This window comes from Balaenoptera musculus, chromosome 9 (assembly GCF_009873245.2).
Source record: "Balaenoptera musculus isolate JJ_BM4_2016_0621 chromosome 9, mBalMus1.pri.v3, whole genome shotgun sequence".
Taxonomy (NCBI): domain Eukaryota; kingdom Metazoa; phylum Chordata; class Mammalia; order Artiodactyla; family Balaenopteridae; genus Balaenoptera; species Balaenoptera musculus.
Genome location: NC_045793.1, coordinates 13,884,351 through 13,902,970, shown reverse-complemented (window position 1 = coordinate 13,902,970; position 18,620 = coordinate 13,884,351). Strand labels below are relative to the sequence as shown.

At 42.7% G+C, this 18,620-nt stretch overlaps 1 protein-coding gene across 2 annotated transcripts; it reads right to left on the bottom strand.

Annotated features, from left to right (window-relative positions):
• Positions 1–8,252: 8,252 nt before the first annotated feature.
• MRPS33 (mitochondrial ribosomal protein S33) lies at positions 8,253–18,003 on the bottom strand. Of its 2 annotated transcripts, XM_036864437.1 has the most exons (4): positions 17,920–17,997; positions 14,748–14,918; positions 13,065–13,306; positions 8,253–9,607 (listed from the first exon to the last, which is right to left on the bottom strand). In XM_036864437.1, exons 3-4 carry the CDS (start codon positions 13,277–13,279, stop codon positions 9,502–9,504), a joined length of 321 nt encoding a protein of 106 aa, XP_036720332.1. In that variant the 5' UTR covers positions 13,280–13,306; positions 14,748–14,918; positions 17,920–17,997; the 3' UTR covers positions 8,253–9,501. The 2 variants fall into 2 exon arrangements, with proteins under 2 accessions (XP_036720332.1, XP_036720331.1); XM_036864436.1 differs by lacking the exon at positions 14,748–14,918 and having other exon boundaries at positions 17,920–18,003.
• Positions 18,004–18,620: the final 617 nt, after the last annotated feature.

Here is an 18,620-nt window from a genome sequence, read left to right as displayed (position 1 = left end):
CTTTACTTAAACCAGAGCATGTTCTATCCACTTTTGATTTTCACGTGGTAGTGGCTTTGCCGCCTCACCTTTCTTTTTCAGCTCCACCTAGCCTCTCCACCACGAATAACTCCCCGTGAACAGAATAAGCAGAGCAAGCGAGAGCCCTGAGGGCCCCCGCCTTCACAGCGGCAGAGCCCCTCATCCGCCTGAGGGCTCCCCTCCCCACACAGACGGCTGGTGCCACCTCCTATCTCTCCGGGGAGGTCATTGCTGCTGGCTTCTGCCTCCGTGTGAGGGGTTTATACTCTGCCCAAGGCCCCGGCTCTCCCTGCGCTCTGCCCCGCTGACTGTCAAGTTGTGGCTGGAGAAGCAGAGTGACGGAGCCCTTGCCTTCTCTATGCCACCTGCCAGACCAGGTGCCCTGGTCGGGCTGGTCACCCATCTGGCTTCATTCTGGGTCAGTACCACCACTGACCAAAGGGCTCAGAAGTCATTCCCCATCGGAGGTCAAGTTCATGCTCGGCAGCCAGCAATTTCTACCCGTATTTGCTATCAGAGTAGGTAAAATGCACACTCACACAGGGAAGACAGCCAGAAAACTTTTGTTACAAAACAGTGGTCCCTCCTGAAATGCATCATCTCTTCTTCCTTCCACCTCTGCCCTCAAACCTCAAACAAATATGTCTGTCTCATCCATGCAAAGCCTACTGGATCCTATTCTAGTTTTTACTTGGCTGTCACAAGATCCCAGGAAACAGAGAGAGAACCAGGTGTCTTACTGCTTAGAGAAGAATTGAGTGTGATAGAGCAGAAACCATTAAGCCTGCGAGTCTCTTCCTCTGTAGAATGTGCTTTCCTGTCTCGGTTGCTGACGGCAGGGATTGTTAGGACTGCCCCTGGAACTTAGGTGCTCTGGCTGCACTGGGGGCTTGCAGAGAGCACCCCCACCAGCGACGCTCCTTCAACACCAAGGGGGCTGATTCAAACCCAGGCCAGGGACAGACAGTGCCTTATCCTACAGTCACTCCCTGCCTGGGTCGTCACGTGGACTTCACTGCTTCAGCGAGATCCTGAAACTAAAGACTGAAAAGCCTACAGGAAAGCCAGGCAGGTGACGAAACCAGAGAAGCAGGCAGGGAAACAGCCCAATGATAAACGGAGGCTGTGCCTCCGGCTTCTCTGTCCTGGAGGGGCAGCCACAGAGACGCAGTGTTCCCATGACTTCTCATTTTTTTTTTAAAGAGAAGCTGATATCTGGGTTTTGTGTAAAAATCTCTTAATTAAAAAACATTGATATCTACTTCACAGTTCAAAAAATATCATGTGGGCCAGACAAATCATATTCATGGGCCAAATATGGGCTGCAGGCTACCAGCCTATGACCTCTGGGCTAGATTCTTTCCCTCTGATCCTTCTTGGCCTGGTTGCCTTTTGCTTCTTTCTTGAACTCTCTGGTCCTTATGCTTTCACACTCTGAGCTTGATTTTACCTTTTGCACTCTTCTTTCTCTAATTGCTAACTCCAGGCTCACTTGTGTCCCCCAGCTGCCTAACCCATGTCCACCTGCTCTGCCTTCTGCTGTCACTGCTGCTTCCAGGTCCAAAGCCTTCCCCTGGGGAAACCTGCATGGGCCAAGGCGAGGTGCCATGTGTGTCAATCTCGTACTGTCATAGCCCTGCAACTCCAAGCCCATCTGTATCTTGCCAGGGTACCTGACAGAAGTCCCAGTTCTACTTATTGGGAAGAGCTTCACAGGGGTGGTTATGGCCCTCTCAGTGTATCCTATCAGGAGTACAGGATGTCGGTGTGTCTTATTATTGATGTTAACCTGGATTACCTGCTTAAGGTGGTGTCTGCTAGGTTTCTCTACCTTAAAGTTACTACTTTTCTCTTTGTCAATAAGAGTTATCTAGGGGAGATAATTTGAAAGCATACAAATATCTGGTTTCTCCTAAAACTTTTGCCCACTAATTTTAGCATCCCATCAGTGGATCTTGCCTGCAGCAATGATTATGCGGTGTTCTGATGGTGATTTCCTCTTTCCCTCATTCCTTACATTTTTAAATTAGAATTCTTCTATAAGGAAGAGTTGTCCCTTCTCCCCAATTTGTATCAGTATGAACTCAAGGATATTTACTTTAATCTCTGGGTTTTAACTCAGTACTATTCTTATTTGTTTTGTTGCTCAAATTGTTCCAGCCTTGGCCATTGGGAACTCTTTCAGGTTGGATTCCATGCCCTTTCAGCAGGTCCCCCATCCTTTTTTTGGAGGGGCACTTCCTTACTTTCTGGCATAATTTGTGTCTTACCTGTCCCAGCCCTGGAATCCACTATTTCTCCAAGGAGCTAGGATATCTTTTGTTGGAGAATAGTGTTTAAAAATCAACACCATTTTGGGTCAAAGGATATGGGTGTTATTAATGGCTCAGTATACACATTGATAGATTCTTTTTCTTTTCTTTTCTTTTAAAGCATAGGATTTTTATTTAATTAATTAATTATTAAAAATTTTGGCTGTGTTGGGTCTTCATTGCTGCCTGCGGGCTTTCTCTAGTTGTGGTGAGCGGGGGCTACTCTTTGTTGAGGTGCACAGGCTTCTCATTGCGGTGGCTTCTCTTGTTGTGGAGCACAGGCTCTAGGCACGCGGGCTTCAGTAGTTGTGGCTTGTGGGCTCAGTAGTTGTGGCTTGCGGGCTCTAGAGCACAGGCTCAGTAGTTGTGGCGCACGGGCTTAGTTGCTCCGTGGCATGTGGGATCTTCCTGGACCAGGGATCTAACCTGTGTCCCCTGCATTGGTAGGCAGATTCTATCCACTGCACCACCAGCGAAATCCAGAAACAATTTAAATTGTATGTTTCAACATCTGTTATAAGTCCCCACATTATTCTTCCTTTTCAGAATTTCTTTTGTGTTCTCTATTTTTCCTTCCAAATGGATTTTGAAATTTTAAATCCTTTTATCAAACACAAGAAATGTATATCGAAATTTTGATAGAAATTATAAAATAAATTATATAAATAAATGTAAACAATTAACATCTCAATAATAAATAATCTTCCCATTCAGGTATACGGGATCCCTCTCCATTTATTCAATTTTTTTTTTAACAACATTCAGTATTTTCATAAACTTTCCCATATTAGCTAAATCTTTCTCCCTACATGGGATATCTTATTTTACTGCTGTCAAGTTCTAAAGATTTGAAAAGGCTCCAGGGCGGCTAGGGAATTTCACTAGAGATGTAGAGCCACAATAGTTTGCCAACGGGGGGACCTTGGCCAAGCGACTTTAAACTAATAGTTCTCCAAGTGTGGTCCCACACCAGCAGCACCAGCAACACCTGGGAAGCATTATGAATGCAAATTCCTGGGCCCCTTGGAGCCCTACTGAATAAGACACTCTGGGGTGTGGCCAGCTGTGTCTGACAAGCTCTCCAGATGATACTGCTGAACACCAGAGTTTGAGGAATACTGCTTTAAACCAATGATTCTTAAACTTGGCTACACAATAGAGCCATAAGGAGCTTCTCAAAAATACAGTGATTAAGTCATTTCTCGCTCCCTGTCCCAACTCGGATTGAATTGGCCTGGAGTGGGACCAGGCACAGGGTTCTTCTAACCTCCTGCCGGTGATTCTAATGCATAGTTGGAGCTGAGAACCACAGCTCTAAACTGCAGTTCACATATAAAATGGAAAAAGTAACACTTACTTCATAGGGTTGTTTTAAGAATTAAGTGATACGGCTTATAGAAAGAGTTAAGCATAGTGCTTGGCAAATGCTAAAACACTGGACAAATGGTAGTTATTGTTACAATAATCCTCAGACTTAGCAGATCTGTGCTCCTCTGTCGTGTCATAAAAGGTACAGGCTTTTGAGTCAGGCAGCTTGGATTTAAACCTCAGTCTAAGACATTTAGAGCTGTGTGATCTTGGGTACAAGATCTAAGCCTCAGTTTCTTCATCTGTAAAACGGGGATTCTTGTCATACGGGGGTTACGTAAGGTTTACAAAGCACAATGCCTGGCATCTGCTAAGTGCTCCAAAAATGTTGACATTACTTGCAATCATTGTTTTCACTGCTTGTGAAGTTCCTGATGATTCAAACCACATGGATCTCTCCTCTGTCTTATTTAAGAATTTAACTTGTTTGGTGCTTAATGCACTGGTCAGTTCCCATACCGATATACTCAGCCTGGAGCTCTTTTTAGATAGAAACTTGTTCTCTTCAATTTCTGTTGAGTGTTGTTTTTATGCCAAACTCAAAAGGAAGGGTCAATTAGTAGTTTTCAGGCTCTTTGGGGAAGATGATTCTGTACCGAGTACCAATTTAGATTGTCAGTAAGGAGGAGCGCATGTTTTCTGCAACAGACACAGAAAGTTCTCCGTAATTGAATCTATCCTGTCTCAGAAAACACATTTTCTTAAGTAGAAGACAATTTAGAATCTACATTGGTTTAAGTCTAGTTTCTACTTTAATATGAACTTATAATTCTACCAGATCTCCAGTGAGGTTAGAAAGTTGCATCTGGGTAGGTTCTTTGGTCAGTCTTCCCACTAGTTTCATGAACTTCTGTTTCACTGCTTCGATGTCATTTTAAAAAACATGTTTCGGGGACTTCCCTGGTGGTGCAGTGGTTAAGCATCCGCCTGCCAATGCAGGGGACATGGGTTCGATCCCTGGTCCGGGAGGATCCCACATGCTGTGGAGCAACTAGGCCCGTGCGCCACAACTACTAAGCCTGCCCTCTAGAGCCCGCGAGCCACAACTACTGAGCCCGCGCGCCTAGAGCCCGTGCTCCGCAACAAGAGAAGCCACCGCAATGAGAAGCCTGCACACTGCAACTACAGAAAGCCTGCATGCAGCAACAAAGACCCAATGCAGCCAAAAATTAATTAATTAATTAAAAAAAAAAAACATGTTTCGGGGCTTCCCTGGTGGTGCAGTGGTTGAGAATCTGCGGGGGGACACAGGTTCGAGCCCTGGTCTGGGAAGATCCCACATGCCGCGGAGCAACTGGGCCCGTGAGCCACAACTACTGAGCCTGCGCGTCTGGAGCCTGTGCTCCGCAACAAGAGAGGCCGCGACAGTGAGAGGCCCACGCACCACGATGAAGAGTGGCCCCCACTTGCCGCAACTAGAGAAAGCCCTCGCACAGAAATGAAGACCCAACACAGCCATAAATAAATAAATAAATAAAATTTAAAAAAAACCAAAAAAACATGTTTCAAGTTCAGCATAAATGTTTTACTGATTTCCAGTTATTTGGATATACAGGGTTTTACTGTTTGTTTCCCTGTTTTATCTAAGTCTTCTTGAATGTATTGCTGTTTGTTTTGCTGATTTTATCTCAATTTTTTTTTTTTTTAAAGAAACACTTCCTTTTGAACTAACAAATGAGTACTTAAGAAGGGCCATGAAGACAGGATTGGCAGGTTGAAAGACCTTTCCCCCTGTCTATTGCTCTGGAAGTTTGTTCCTATCTCTCACTCTCTAAACTTTGAGACTTAGAAGCTTTGGGAGAAATGTGTGAGGAAAGAGGAAAAAGGTGAAGAGGGTGGAATTTTAAATTCTGACTTATTCTTTTGTGGAAGGTGCTTCATAAATAAAAGCATTATTATGTATGTGTGTGCTTTTTAAAAAAATAAATTTCTGGAACCCATGATTACATAACAATAAAATGCATTTTGGGACTTCCCTGGTGGTGTGGTGGTAAAGAATCCGCCTTCCAATGCAGGGGACACAGGTTCGATCCCTGGTCCGGGAAGATCCCACATGCCACGAAGCAACTAAGCTTGTGCGCCACAACTACTGAGCACACGCACCTCAACGAGAGAGCCTGCATGCCGCCAACTGCAGAGCCCACGCGCCCTGGAGCCCCCGTGCCACAACTAGAGAGAGAAAACCCGCACGCCACAACTAGAAGCCTGCATGCCACGACGAAGAGCCCGTGTGCTGCAACTAACACATGGCGCAGCCAAAAATTAAAGTAAAATGTTAAAAAGAAAACAGAAACAATAAAATACATCTCACACTTGTTTCTTCCTGAACCTATCATGCTGCATGTAAACATAGAGAACTTCATATTTTTAGCAGGTATTTGTCAACACCTTCTTGGAAAAATCTGCTAGTAAGATGTACCAATTCTTACTGGTCATACAAATAGCTGTATGTAAAAATATTTGATTAACCTTTTACAGTTTACCTAGTCCTTTTCACAAACATGATTTCATTAATCCAGTGAAGTATTATCAGGATTTTACAGAGGCAGAAAGAGGTTCAGAGGCGTTAAGTGACTTGAGGTCTCCCAGCCAGTGAGTAGAACTCTGTCACAAACCCATGACTTTTGAATCCAAACCCCAGTCTCTTTTTACTATGCCATACTAAAGTCAAGGGCAAAATCCTCCATGCACACAAAACACTAAACATTAGAGGGAAAACAAATAGTTTTGGTTGTGACCAGAGAAATCCAACTAAACAATCTGGCTAGCTGAAACCTACAGTTAAAAGACTTTTTTTCTAGTTGCAGTTAGTTCTTGTCTTAACCTTTGGTCACTGGTGTCCTGAAATGTGTTGGTTCCATGGCATCAAGAATTGACTCGTCCTCATGTACCACAATGTTCATTGCAGCTCTATTTACAATAGCCAGGACATGGAAGCAACCTAAGTGTCCATAAACAGATGAATGGATAAAGAAGATGTGGCACATATATACAATGGAATATTACTCAGCCATAAAAGGAAACGAAATTGAGTTATTTGTAGTGAGGTGGGTGGACCTAGAGTGTGTCATACAGAATGAAGTAAGTCAGAAAGAGAAAAACAAATACCGTGTGCGAACAGATATATATGGAATCTAAAAACAAAAAAACAAACAAAAAAATGGTCATGAAGAACCTAGGGGCAAGACAGGAATAAAGACACAGACCTACTAGAGAATGGACTTGAGGACACGGGGAGGGGGAAGGGTAAGCTGGGATGAAGTGAGAGAGTGGCATGGACATATATACGCTACCAAATGTAAAATAGCTAGCTAGTGGGAAGCAGCTGCATAGCACAGGGAGATCAGCTCGGTGCTCTGTGACCACCTAGAGGCATGGGATAGGGAGGGTGGGAGGGAGGGAGACGCAAGAGGGAGGGGATATGGGGATATATGTATGTGTATAACTGATTCACTTTGTTATAAAGCAGAAACTAACACACCACTGTAAAGCGATTATACTCCAATAAAGATGTTAAAAAAAAAAAAAAAGAATTGACTCGTCCCTCTCATCCTCTACTTTCCATCTGGTCCACTGTTCAGCACAGGCTGTTCTGAGTTGCACAGTGTTTACTGTATCAGTTGGTTTTAGGGTACAGCTGATGTACAAATGCATTTTAGCTTTAGTTTCCGATTTTCAGCATGGAGCAGCGCCACACTAACCTGCTGCTGAGTTGTCTACAGCTTCCCTATCAAACAGTGCTGAGGCTCCTTGGAGGCTCAGGGCCCATGAGAGAACCAACACACAGATTCTTGGCTTGTTTTCTGACTCAGGGTAGCTGTTGGGATCTAAAGCAGTTACCCTCTTTAAAGTATCAACCTAATGCTCCTAAGTTCCTCTTACAGTTAGTCTTTCTCCAAAAGGTGGAGATGGCATGATTCAGAACATCCATTTAGCTACACTGGATCCAGGCTACAAGCCTGTTTCTCAGCCCAGTGTCCTGGGGCCCATCCACCCACCAGGCTCAGCTGCACTGGCCAATAGTGCATCTGCACTTGTCTGAGCAAATCCCCAAGATCTTGTCAATACTTTACAACACACACATGCTCATTCACACAATCTTAAGGACTAAGGCTATTTATCTGTGTCCTCTAAAATTAGCATGTGCCAGGCATGTGGCAGGTGCTCAGGAAAGAGTTCTAAATGGATTCTCAGCCTTCTGCTGGAATTCACATCTATCAGATGGAATTACCCATTTTTAGTTAGTTTTTATTTTTACCAACTGTAATATAGGCCCTAGCTATACCATCTGGATTAGGCCTCTTTAAAAATATCATTTATCTAAGCATATGCAGCAGGATTCCTACTAGTTCAGGAATTATTCACAGGGCAGTTATTGCCAATACTTCCAGTGTTGCAGGGAAAGAAAACTATAGCTGGAGTAGTTGCTGCACGTGCTCCCGCCTGTGTGCTGTGCTCTCTTTTCCTGAGAGAGGTAGAAACGAGGTTAAAGGTACTTTATTTGGCACAACAATGTGCATGTAGTTAGCACTTCTGTACTGTACACTTAAAAATAGTTAAGATGGTAAATTTTATGATTTTACCACAATAAAAAGAAAGTACTTAAAAAATTTCCTAGATGGTGCTAGAGATCTTCAGACTTCTTGGGAAAAAAAAAAAAAAAATCAGAGAAGCCCTTGCAACCTCATTGGAAACTCACTGCTAGAATATAATACAATGAGCATCGAGCTCCTCAACTGTATACAACTCACCTCTCATAGAAATAACGTCTTACACACTTTGATCTCTGGTTAAGTTGGTTAAGTCCAACCTTTTTCACAGAACTTGCAAAGCCCTTCACAGTCTGGCCTTTGTCTATTTCATCATGACTAAGCCATACTAGTTAGTGGTCTTTTTTTCCAATTCCTTGAACGGGACAATTTCTTCTTACCTTAGGGCTTTGCAAACGGTGTTCTCTGTGCCTCAAACGCTTTTCCACCATTTTTCTTCTGCCTAACTCTAATTTATTCTTCAGAGCCCCGCTTAAATCTCTTCAGGGACGCCTTCTTTAAAATACCTAATGAGGTTTGGGCCTCTTGCTATCTTTGTAGATCGATCCATCGATCCATCCACACTCTCACAGATGTCTGGTCTGGATTTTTCCTCTGTAGCATGTAATACAATTGTATTTATGTAATTGTGTAATATTAGGCTCTCCCTCAGGACTGAAAGTTCCACGAGGTAGGGACTGTTTGTTGCAAACCATTGTATTACCTGGGCTCTGGTAGCCTGTATACAGCAGGTACCCAATACTCTCTTAACAGACGCAGCCTTTTATCCCACAAATTTATCTTAACAGATATTCTCAAAGGAGTAGGTGGAGAGGCACATAAAGTTTGTGAGCTTGGTGGTGGAGACAGTGGCTGAACAGCCAGAGAGATGAAAGAGCTTAGGGCTGGCTAAGTGGGGAAGCAAGAAGGGAGTAATGAGGGTGTTCATTTAATGAGTTTCCCCTCCACTCCGCCAACATCCCATCCCCTCCCAAACAAGTCATTCAACAGTAATCATGCACTCATTTCTTTGGGGAATAAGGTAAACCTCAGATTGCAGAACCAAGGTAAACAATGTTGCAGAATTAAAATGTGTTCAAGAAACCAGTCACAATTCAACTGCATTAGACTTCAGCACGGAGATGACTGTATTCCTCTGAATAATCTTCAACTTAGGAAGCTTATACTCCTCCAATATGTGGAGGGACAATAAATACACTTCCTCCTGCTCTCGGTTGCTGAGGGAGAAGTCCTCTCCTGATGGACCAACACTATTTCCTTTTTGCTGCTCTTTTCCCTTCTCCTTTCCTTGGTTTCCCCTTTCCACGAAGCTTCTTCAGACGCAGTTGCTCATCCTTAAAGTCCTGATGCTCATCTCTGAAAAGAGAAAGGAAAAAAAATTAGCCAGTATTTTTATCAGACTGGAGAAGTACACCAATCTAGAACGTTCTCTTAGGTGGTTCTGGTTATCAAGCTTTGACTTCTACAGGGCGCGTGCTCAGAGTGGTGGACAGAAAGGACAGGGAACCCCTGACATACAGATGGGCTGCGTTCCCAAAGTTCATTTCTAGGTCACTTTTCCCTCACAGAAACGATGCTACCAACAGCTTAATTACCAAGCCCGCCCATGTAAACCTAGGTAACCAGGATACAACACTAATAATTGCCCCAAATTTCCCTGTAACACTAAGACTAAACACTGAAGGGGGCAGAGAGTGGGTATAAGCTTCAACAGCTACACGAGACCCCGAGAGGCCCAGGGATCAGCACCTACTACAAAGGGGAAAGGTCTGGAGGAAGCTGCCCTGACGGCAGTGGATGATTCACACAAAAAGGCCGCCGGGGAAAGTCTCGGGCAGAAGGAAGCCGGATCAACAGACAGATCCTGCAGGGGTCAAGGCGGCCAGGACTGTCTGTACATATGAATGAAGACTGCCTGTACTGTATAAAAATATCTGCATTCTAAGATCAAATACGGTCAGTGTTCTTGGAGGACTGGCTCTAGGACCGCTCCCCCCACCCCCAGATACCGAAATCCACTGATGCTCAAGTCCCTTATATAAAACAGCATAGTATTTGCGTATTCTACACACATCCTCCTGAATATTTTAAATCGTCTCTACATTACTTGTAACACCTAATACAATGTAAATGCTATATAAATAGTTGCCAGGTGCGTGGCAAATTCAAGTTTTGCTTTTTGGAACTTTCTGGAATTTTTTGTTTTTAGTATTTTTGATCCGTGGTCGGTTGAATCTGCAGATATGCAACCTGCGGATATGGAGGGCCTCAAACAGTATAGTGTTTAAATATGTAAGCTGTGCAACCCATTTGACCCTGGGTTCAAATCATAGCTCCACCATTCAGTAGCTGAGTGACCTTGGATAAGGAATCTTCCCTCCCTGCCCCTTGGTCTCCTCACCTGTAGAAGTGTGGATAATGGCGTACCAATTAAATGTAAGAGAGGGGTTTGCTGGGCCCAATTTTTAACTCCCTAGGCTGTTTTACTTTATTTTTTATTTTTTTATTTTGGCTGTGCCATGTGGTCTGTGGGATCTTAGTTCCCCAACCGCATTGAACCCGGGCCCTTAGCAGTGAAAGCTCAGAGTCTTAACCACTACACTGCCAGGGAATTCCCCCTAGGCTGTTTTAAAATAGATCAGTTTTATAGGGTATGATGTTTCATTCCATGAACATGATAGATACAACAGACCTCTTAGGGATCAGCTATGATTGCCCCCCAAATAAGTCATTCTCAAAAACACAGCCAGAGTAATTCTTCTGAAATATGTCAGATGGTGTCATTCCTCTGTTTACAACCCGGCAAACCGCCCCCCGTTTTACCCAGCCCCCTTCACAATCCACCTCCTGTCCCACTGTTCTCCCCTCAGCCTGTGCAGCCCCTGGAACAGACGAGGAACATTCCACCTCAAGGCCTTTGCTCTGCTCTTGTCTCTGCCTTGCAAGCTCTTCCCTGGGTCCCACCTGGCTCACTCACCACCCTCGAGTCTCTGCCTAAGTCTCATCTTCTCAATGAGGCTAACCCTGACTGTCCTGTTTGATACTGTGACCTGTCCTCTCCCCGCCCACTGAGTGCCCGGTCAGCACTCTTGATCCTGCTCAGCAGGCTCTACTGTTTTTCTTCCCTGTAGCACATTCAACTTTGTAACACACCACATAATTTACTTATTTAATATGTTTCCCCCTCCTCCTTCCCTACCCCCGCCCCCAACCTTTCCTAACAACCTCCTCCAGAGAGCAAGCGACAAAGGCAGGGGTCTTTGTCTCTGTTGATGAACCAGCCCAAGCACCTGCTTGACTGAATGAGTCACTGTTTTTGAGAACCTGCTTCCCTCCCTGTTTTGTAGGTCTTTGAGTAAGATTTTCTTTATTGAAGACTGTCTAGTTTCATCCTGCCTGACTTCCCAGGAGGCCTTGTGTTAGAGGCACCATTTACCATAACTAGTGGCTAAATATGAAAATAATTGTGCTTTTCCATGGATAACTAAATGTTAAGTATTTTTTCTCTGTCCCCAAAGATAGTCAAGGCTTTATTTTTCAAACAAATGGAGAGTAGCAGCAAAAAAGTAAATTAAAATAACTGAATGTATTTAATTTGGTTATGGGTTATGATTTTCTACTCAGGACATCTGCCTTCCAATATTTTATTTGGGGTAAGAATAAAATTAATTTTTATTTTTTGAGCCGAGACTAATGGCAAGGGAGATAATCCCAAAAGCAATTCCAGAAATTCAAAATACGTCATGGACTAGCATCTCTAGTAATATATTAACTAAGAAAATCTATTCTGTTTTGTTCATTGCTGTTCCCCTTGTGCCCATCTTAAGTGCCTGTACATGGAAGGTACTTTAAAAAAAAAAAAATCTGTTGGATAAACGAATGTACCAATATTTAGTTATCTGGAATGAACTATTAATTTTATTATATTAGCGCAAACAGTCCCAAATTAATTTTTGTATTGTTGCCCTAAGACAAGTCCAATTGAAACTTGTTAAATTGAAAAAAAAAGTAGGCATTTTAACTTTATACAATTATGTACTGTTTAAATTCTTTTATAATGAGCATGTATTTGTTTGGTAACTATGACATTTTTTTAAAGAAAATGGTCACATGGGTATTTGATCTTTTTTCTTTCTAGAGCAGTATATCATCTTAAGCACCCACTTCTGACACATACACAAACATACAAATGCATGGTGGAAAGAGCCTGCTACTCTTACTATTACATATTATTATCCTATTATAATATTGATTACATATTACTCTTAAAGGTAAACTACAGCTTATTTAGACCAAATTAGTATAGCAAAAAGGGTGCCAACTAAAAATGTCCGAAGAGGGTGAAAGGAAATAAGAAATCCTACAAAACTGCCATCAGGAAAGGAAGGAGGCTCCCCCTCACCAGTTAGGAAGCAGATCAGCCACAGGGCAGGGACTCTTTTCATCTGACCAACAAGAATCTGCTCAGTGTTTGGACCAGTTTTCCTCTGCATCCATTGAGTGCTCTTAGATTAATGACTAATTTAACATCTCACTATAGCTCAGTATCTAGTCAACGTTAGTCACATTTTAGACAATTAAATTATGTCTTCCAATAAGTGCATGCTTCCTTTTTTTTTTTTTTTTAAAGTATACTCATTATAGATATTTTGAAAGCTTTCCCCTCCCACAACTGTACCTTTTGAACTACCTGGGCACTATTATAAGAACCACAAAACTATAAAGATAGAAAGGCTAATTTTTTCCTTTTCTGATCTACTCAACAAATTTCTTATAGGTTACTCTTCGTGTGCGTGGTTTTTTTTGTCATTACCTGTAGAGTCCAAGAAAACGTAGTATCCCCATGAGTGCAAAATAAGTGTTGTGATTAGGATACCAGTCATAAGTCTCCTTCCTCTTGGCCAAAGGCTGCTCACTGAACAGCTTCACCACCTTCACGGATTTGGAATCAGTGGGCCTGGCAACTTCACCGAACAGCCGGGCGCTCAGACGACTCATGCGCAAGGCATATTCTGAAAGTGAAGACATTTCTTGCGCAGCAAGGAGCAAGAGTCTCTATAGAAAATGAGAAGAAAGATAAACAGGTTAGTGCAAGAAATTCCCAGATTATCTAAGGAACATTTTACAAAGTGAAAACACAGCAAGCCACACATGAATCAGTTCACATCTTTGGCAGGACGTGCCTCGGCGTTGAGAAATATCCACAGTCCAAGTGGCTATTTCCTTTGCATGTTTTACATTTTTTGCATCTTTTACATTTGGTGATCACACACTATTACTCCCCAGCTGTACTGCCTCTTTTACAATGAACGATTTTATGACTCAGTAGGCTATTTACTGAGAGTCAGCTTACCTATTTGTGGGCTAGATGAGGACAGGGAAAAAGTTAACCTACCACAGCATTGTTATTATACCTTCAGAAAACACCTACCTCAGCAATCTGCATAATAAATATGCTGACTGCTTGCCACCTAAAGGTTTAATCATGGTGGAGAAATAATTATGCTGTTGTCTTTATTATCAGCCCTTTGAACGCTGTTCTCCTCAAGGGCTCCAGATGGCTCTGAGAACAGCTAATGAGTTATGAGGTCATTTAGCCTCCAGGTTGCTGGATTGAATTCCGCCTAGAGACTGAGAGCCAGCTGGGAAAAACAAAGATAGTAGTCTTATAGGAATTAACTCAACAGCTCAAAAGATTCATTTTATTCCTGAACAAAAGGCATTTATGAATTGTGATGTTACTTGCCTTATCTTCCATTTTATATATTCTGCTTTCATGAAAATTAGCTAAATTCTTATTAGCTGAAAACAGTAACTTTTTCTTCGGAGGCATAGAATGTTGGAATAGTATAAGAATGATTTCTGTAATATGCAGAAATTATAGGTACTATATATCGAAAATTATATAGGTGATACATAAAAATCAAGAACGTTCACAGGTACTATAGCCAATATTTTGTAATAACTGTAAATGGAGTATTACCTTTAAAAATTGTGAATCACTATATGGTACACTTGTAACATATAATATTGTACACCAACTATACTTCAATTTAAAAAAAAGCATTTGAGAGTTCCTTATCTGAAAAAAACCAAAAAAACAAAGAATGTTGCTGGTGGAATAACCCTCATTCCATTCTAGTTCAAATGTAAGGGTACCTGTTAGCAGAATATGCTAATTTACATGAAATTTTTATAGTGAGATGAGAGTTTTCGCTGACTAAGACAGTATCCTGGGGGACAGTTCAGCTGGGATGAAAAGGAGTTGATCTCCAAATAGAATAAAGGCATAAACCTATCTTGAAAAACCAATAGAAGAAATATATTAAAAAACCCTCCTAAACAGGAATGCTGCCAAGTAAATTTCAAAACTGCTCTGGCAATTTAAATATCCAGTATTTAAATTAAAGAATTTTTCATGTCCATTCCAAGATCCATTGGAAGAGCAGAGGATGACCTCAAACCAATTTCAGAATGTCAGTCTCAAACCATTTACCTTCTGAACACCAACCGAGCAATCTTGGGCCAATAGTGCCACCTGAAGGCCAGCAATGGGAGAACTGTCCGAGGTCTCTTGCAGCTTCCCCTCCAACCTGGGATCTGTGCAAGCCTTACTCTTTCCTTTTCCTTTCAGCACTCAGTTCTAGGATTCCTTTGTCTCCCAACTCTTGCTCCATTATGTGGATGGGGATGGATTGGGGTTGTTAGAGGTTTATAATTTCATCAATGAGAAAAAAAGTCATTAACAGTTAACGTATAAAGAGAAAACAGTCAGTGCTATAAACCTCTAAAGGCCTTGCAAATTACCCTAAGTTGCCTTCAGAAGCTACAAAAAGTTTCTTTGCATGCATTATCTTTTGTCTTCCTCGCACCTTTACGGTTATCTTTTTTCCAAACATCAGACAAAAAAACTTAAAAACAAAAGGTTTCTTAATCAACTTTTCTTTGTTTTGCTTAATTACCATTATGGCATCAGAACAGATTTCTGTTGCCATTGCACAATATTTCCACAATCAGTTATTTGTAAGGTGGTCTAGGAACTATCAATTTGCTACAAAATTTTCACGAAAATATGTTCTGAACCCCAAATCATTTTATTTTTAAATGAAGAGGCAGCATGGAATCCTGAGGCCTAGGTTTGAGTACTGGCTCTGCCACTTATCAACTGGGTTATTTTGAACAATTACCTATCCTCTCTAAATATGAGTTTCCTTTTCGGAAAACAAAGCTTGAAGGACTATGTGAGAAATAAGACAGTGGCACTGAATCAATGGTAAACTAAAGAAAAAACCTAAACATGCTTGGTGTTCATACGTTCTATACAGACACATTTATTTATTCCTTGTCCTCATTTAATCATGCAAAAAAGCACATGCATACTCCATGTAGTTGAACCTGCACCTCCCTGGAATGGTATCCTCACTTATAGACACTGACAGCCAGAGAAACATAGATGAGGGGACCAGCAGCTTGGTAACCTGACAGGTAGTAAGGAGGGAGGAACTCACTAGGACAGTGGTCATGGAAGCCTTCACAGGATGCTAAGTTATCTCCATGCCCACCATGGAATGTAGCAAAGTACTGGGACACATAGCTCATAAATAATAAGGTCTCATTAGAATCCAATGGAAATGGTCATATCACAAAATCCAAGTCCTAAAACTTTTTTTTTTTTAATTTAATTTATTTATTTATTTATGGCTGTGTTGGGACTTCGTTTCTGTGCAAGGGCTTTGTCCAGTTGCGGCAAGCGGGGGCCACTCTTCATCGCGGTGCACGGGCCTCTCACTATCGCGGACTCTCTTGTTGCGGAGCACAGGCTCCAGACGCGCAGGCTCAGTAATTGTGGCTCACGGGCCTAGTTGCTCCGCGGCATGTGGGATCTTCCCAGACCAGGGCTCGAACCCGTGTTCCCTGCACTGGCAGGCAGATTCTCAACCACTGCGCCACCAGAGAAGCCCCTAAAACTTTTATGATGGAGAAAGAGAATAAGCCTCTCCAAACCTGAATCCTTTACTAGAAACAAAGAAACACTTGCTAAATAGAAGCAAACTGAAAATGGCTATGACAATTACCAATTACTGCTTTGTAGTCTCCTACAGAGCACAGACCTGTATGTTTCTGATGAAGTACTGCATAGGAGCTTGGTAAACCTTTCTGTTACATAGACTAAAACAGCTCACAAGTTCTGCTGTCCATAAATATTGGTCCTGAGACTGGCAAACTGCCACTCTATTAGCTTTAAATTTTTTTAAAGATTGGAAAGCCTTATCTAGGATTTTTCAGGATCCTGGTATGCCCCTTTACAGAAACTTTCAACTTTATCTTAAAAAAACCATGATGACCATGTGAAAGACATTAAGGTAAAAGGCAAAAAAATTAGATTTTTATTCACATGAAGCTATTCTAAGGGGTAGAGAATAGTCACTTAAACTATCAAATTTTCTTTAAATGTGAACTAAAGAAAACAGTATCATGAAGAAAAATTACCTGGACTTGAAAATGCTAAGCAAAAACAAATTACTGAAATGTGCCGGAGCAAAACATGTTAAGCCCATAGGAGAAAATATCCATCTCTTTACTTTAGCATAAAAGGGTAAGTTTCTCTGATCTTTCTGATAGGTCTAATGCATTTAAAAGGTCAGGTTTATACAGTAACTAGCTTTGGATTAGGTTTGCCTTTTTTCTTTGAAAAGTGCAGATGATGTGCAGGAGTTCTTAACCTGGGTAACCCTCAGTGTGGTGAATCCCCGGGGGGAACTTTAAAAGTGAATGCTGAAATGTGTGTGTGTGTGTGTAAATTCTGCTGGGGAGGGAGGTTTCTCAAAAACCACGGGTTAGTGTAGAGCGCCAGCTCTGGAGTAGAAAAGCTGGTTGGAATCTTGCCTCTGCACTTTAATGGACATATCGTGTTTGCAGTAGTATGTATTCTTTGCCTTCGTTTTCTCCTCTACTACAGGACAGTTGTACTATCTCACTGCATTGTGAGGCTGACGTGCAAAACTCATGGCCCAGGGCCTGCCCTAATAGTCATAGTTATCAGGCCTCAAGGAACTCACACAATGTGCACACGTGTTTCACAGAAAAACAATCTAGACACAGTGCTTTTTTCTTTTAAAGCCCAGTACCGATTATTTTACTGGGTCGCAGAGACACGAGCGGCTCTGAATGCATGTCAAGCTTTACTCAGTTCAACAAGCACATCCCCAGCCTCCTCCAACTGCCTGGATCACGCCTGCCTGTGATGGAAGCAACAGTGTCAAGTCAACCGACGTTTGAATCGGTAGGGCATTTCGCTAATATTTTTCTTAAATATCATTCAATCATACTTTTCTGAAGCTGGTAACAACTAATCTGCATCCCCAGCCCCACAAAGCTAAGGCCAACCGATGAGCAGAGAAACTGAGCCTTGAATGCTGCCTAAACAGGAAGAGAGTAACTGCGCCGGAGAGGAAACTAGGCTAGCGTCCTTCGTTTGGTACATCTCCCAGGTTATGCAGGAAAAGGCCAAGTTGTCTGGGGGAGACCTGTGAAACCTCCGAGCTGCTTAATGAAATTGACTCGTCCTATTCCTGGCGACTCTACAAGGTTGGAGACCTCCGCAGGGTCTCTGCAGCCATTGCCCATAACTCACTACAAGCCCCCCTAACAGTCACCTACAGACTTACCTACTCGCGAGCCTCCTCTGCCGCGCGCCCCTTTCCCGGAAGGCCCGCCCCACAGTTCCACCCGGAGACTTCAGCGGAGAGCAGTAGAGAAACGGCAGTTTGGCGGCTAGGGTGGAGTCTTAGTGAGAGACCCGGAACTCCTAACGTCTGACCTGGCGCCTGCGCAGTGAGACGAGCGCCTCCAAGTGAGCGGAGGACTGACGGAACGCAGGTTCAGGGGCGAGAGGTCTGCTTTCATGAACGTCCTGCAGGGTTCGCTAACTCTATTTTGTTGGAAATGGCTATAGTGCTGACCCCCGACCCCCAACCTCTGAAGCAATGTTTATGCGTGTGCCATGTGGTGGAGAATGAAATGCATTTTTTTTTTTCTTTTCCTCCTTCCACTTTCTTTCTGTGTGATTTCTTTCTCTTTTCATCCAGCTTAGGCCTTGACGTGCTCCAAGCGCATTGCTTGACTTTAGGGGCTGAAGAGCCTTCTGACCCATCAGGGGTGCCAATCCCCTCCCTCCCACCGATTTACTCATCTCCAACAGTCAATTAGTATCGCTTCCCGGAGGCCATTCTCGATACCCCTTTGCTGGATTAGGGGAACTATTTGGAGCGCTCTGTGTTTCTCTACCCAGCTGGCCTTGGAAGCTTCTTCAGGGAATAGGGATGGGATATTTATCTGACTCCTCAGTAGTTATCTAGACCCCGCTTGA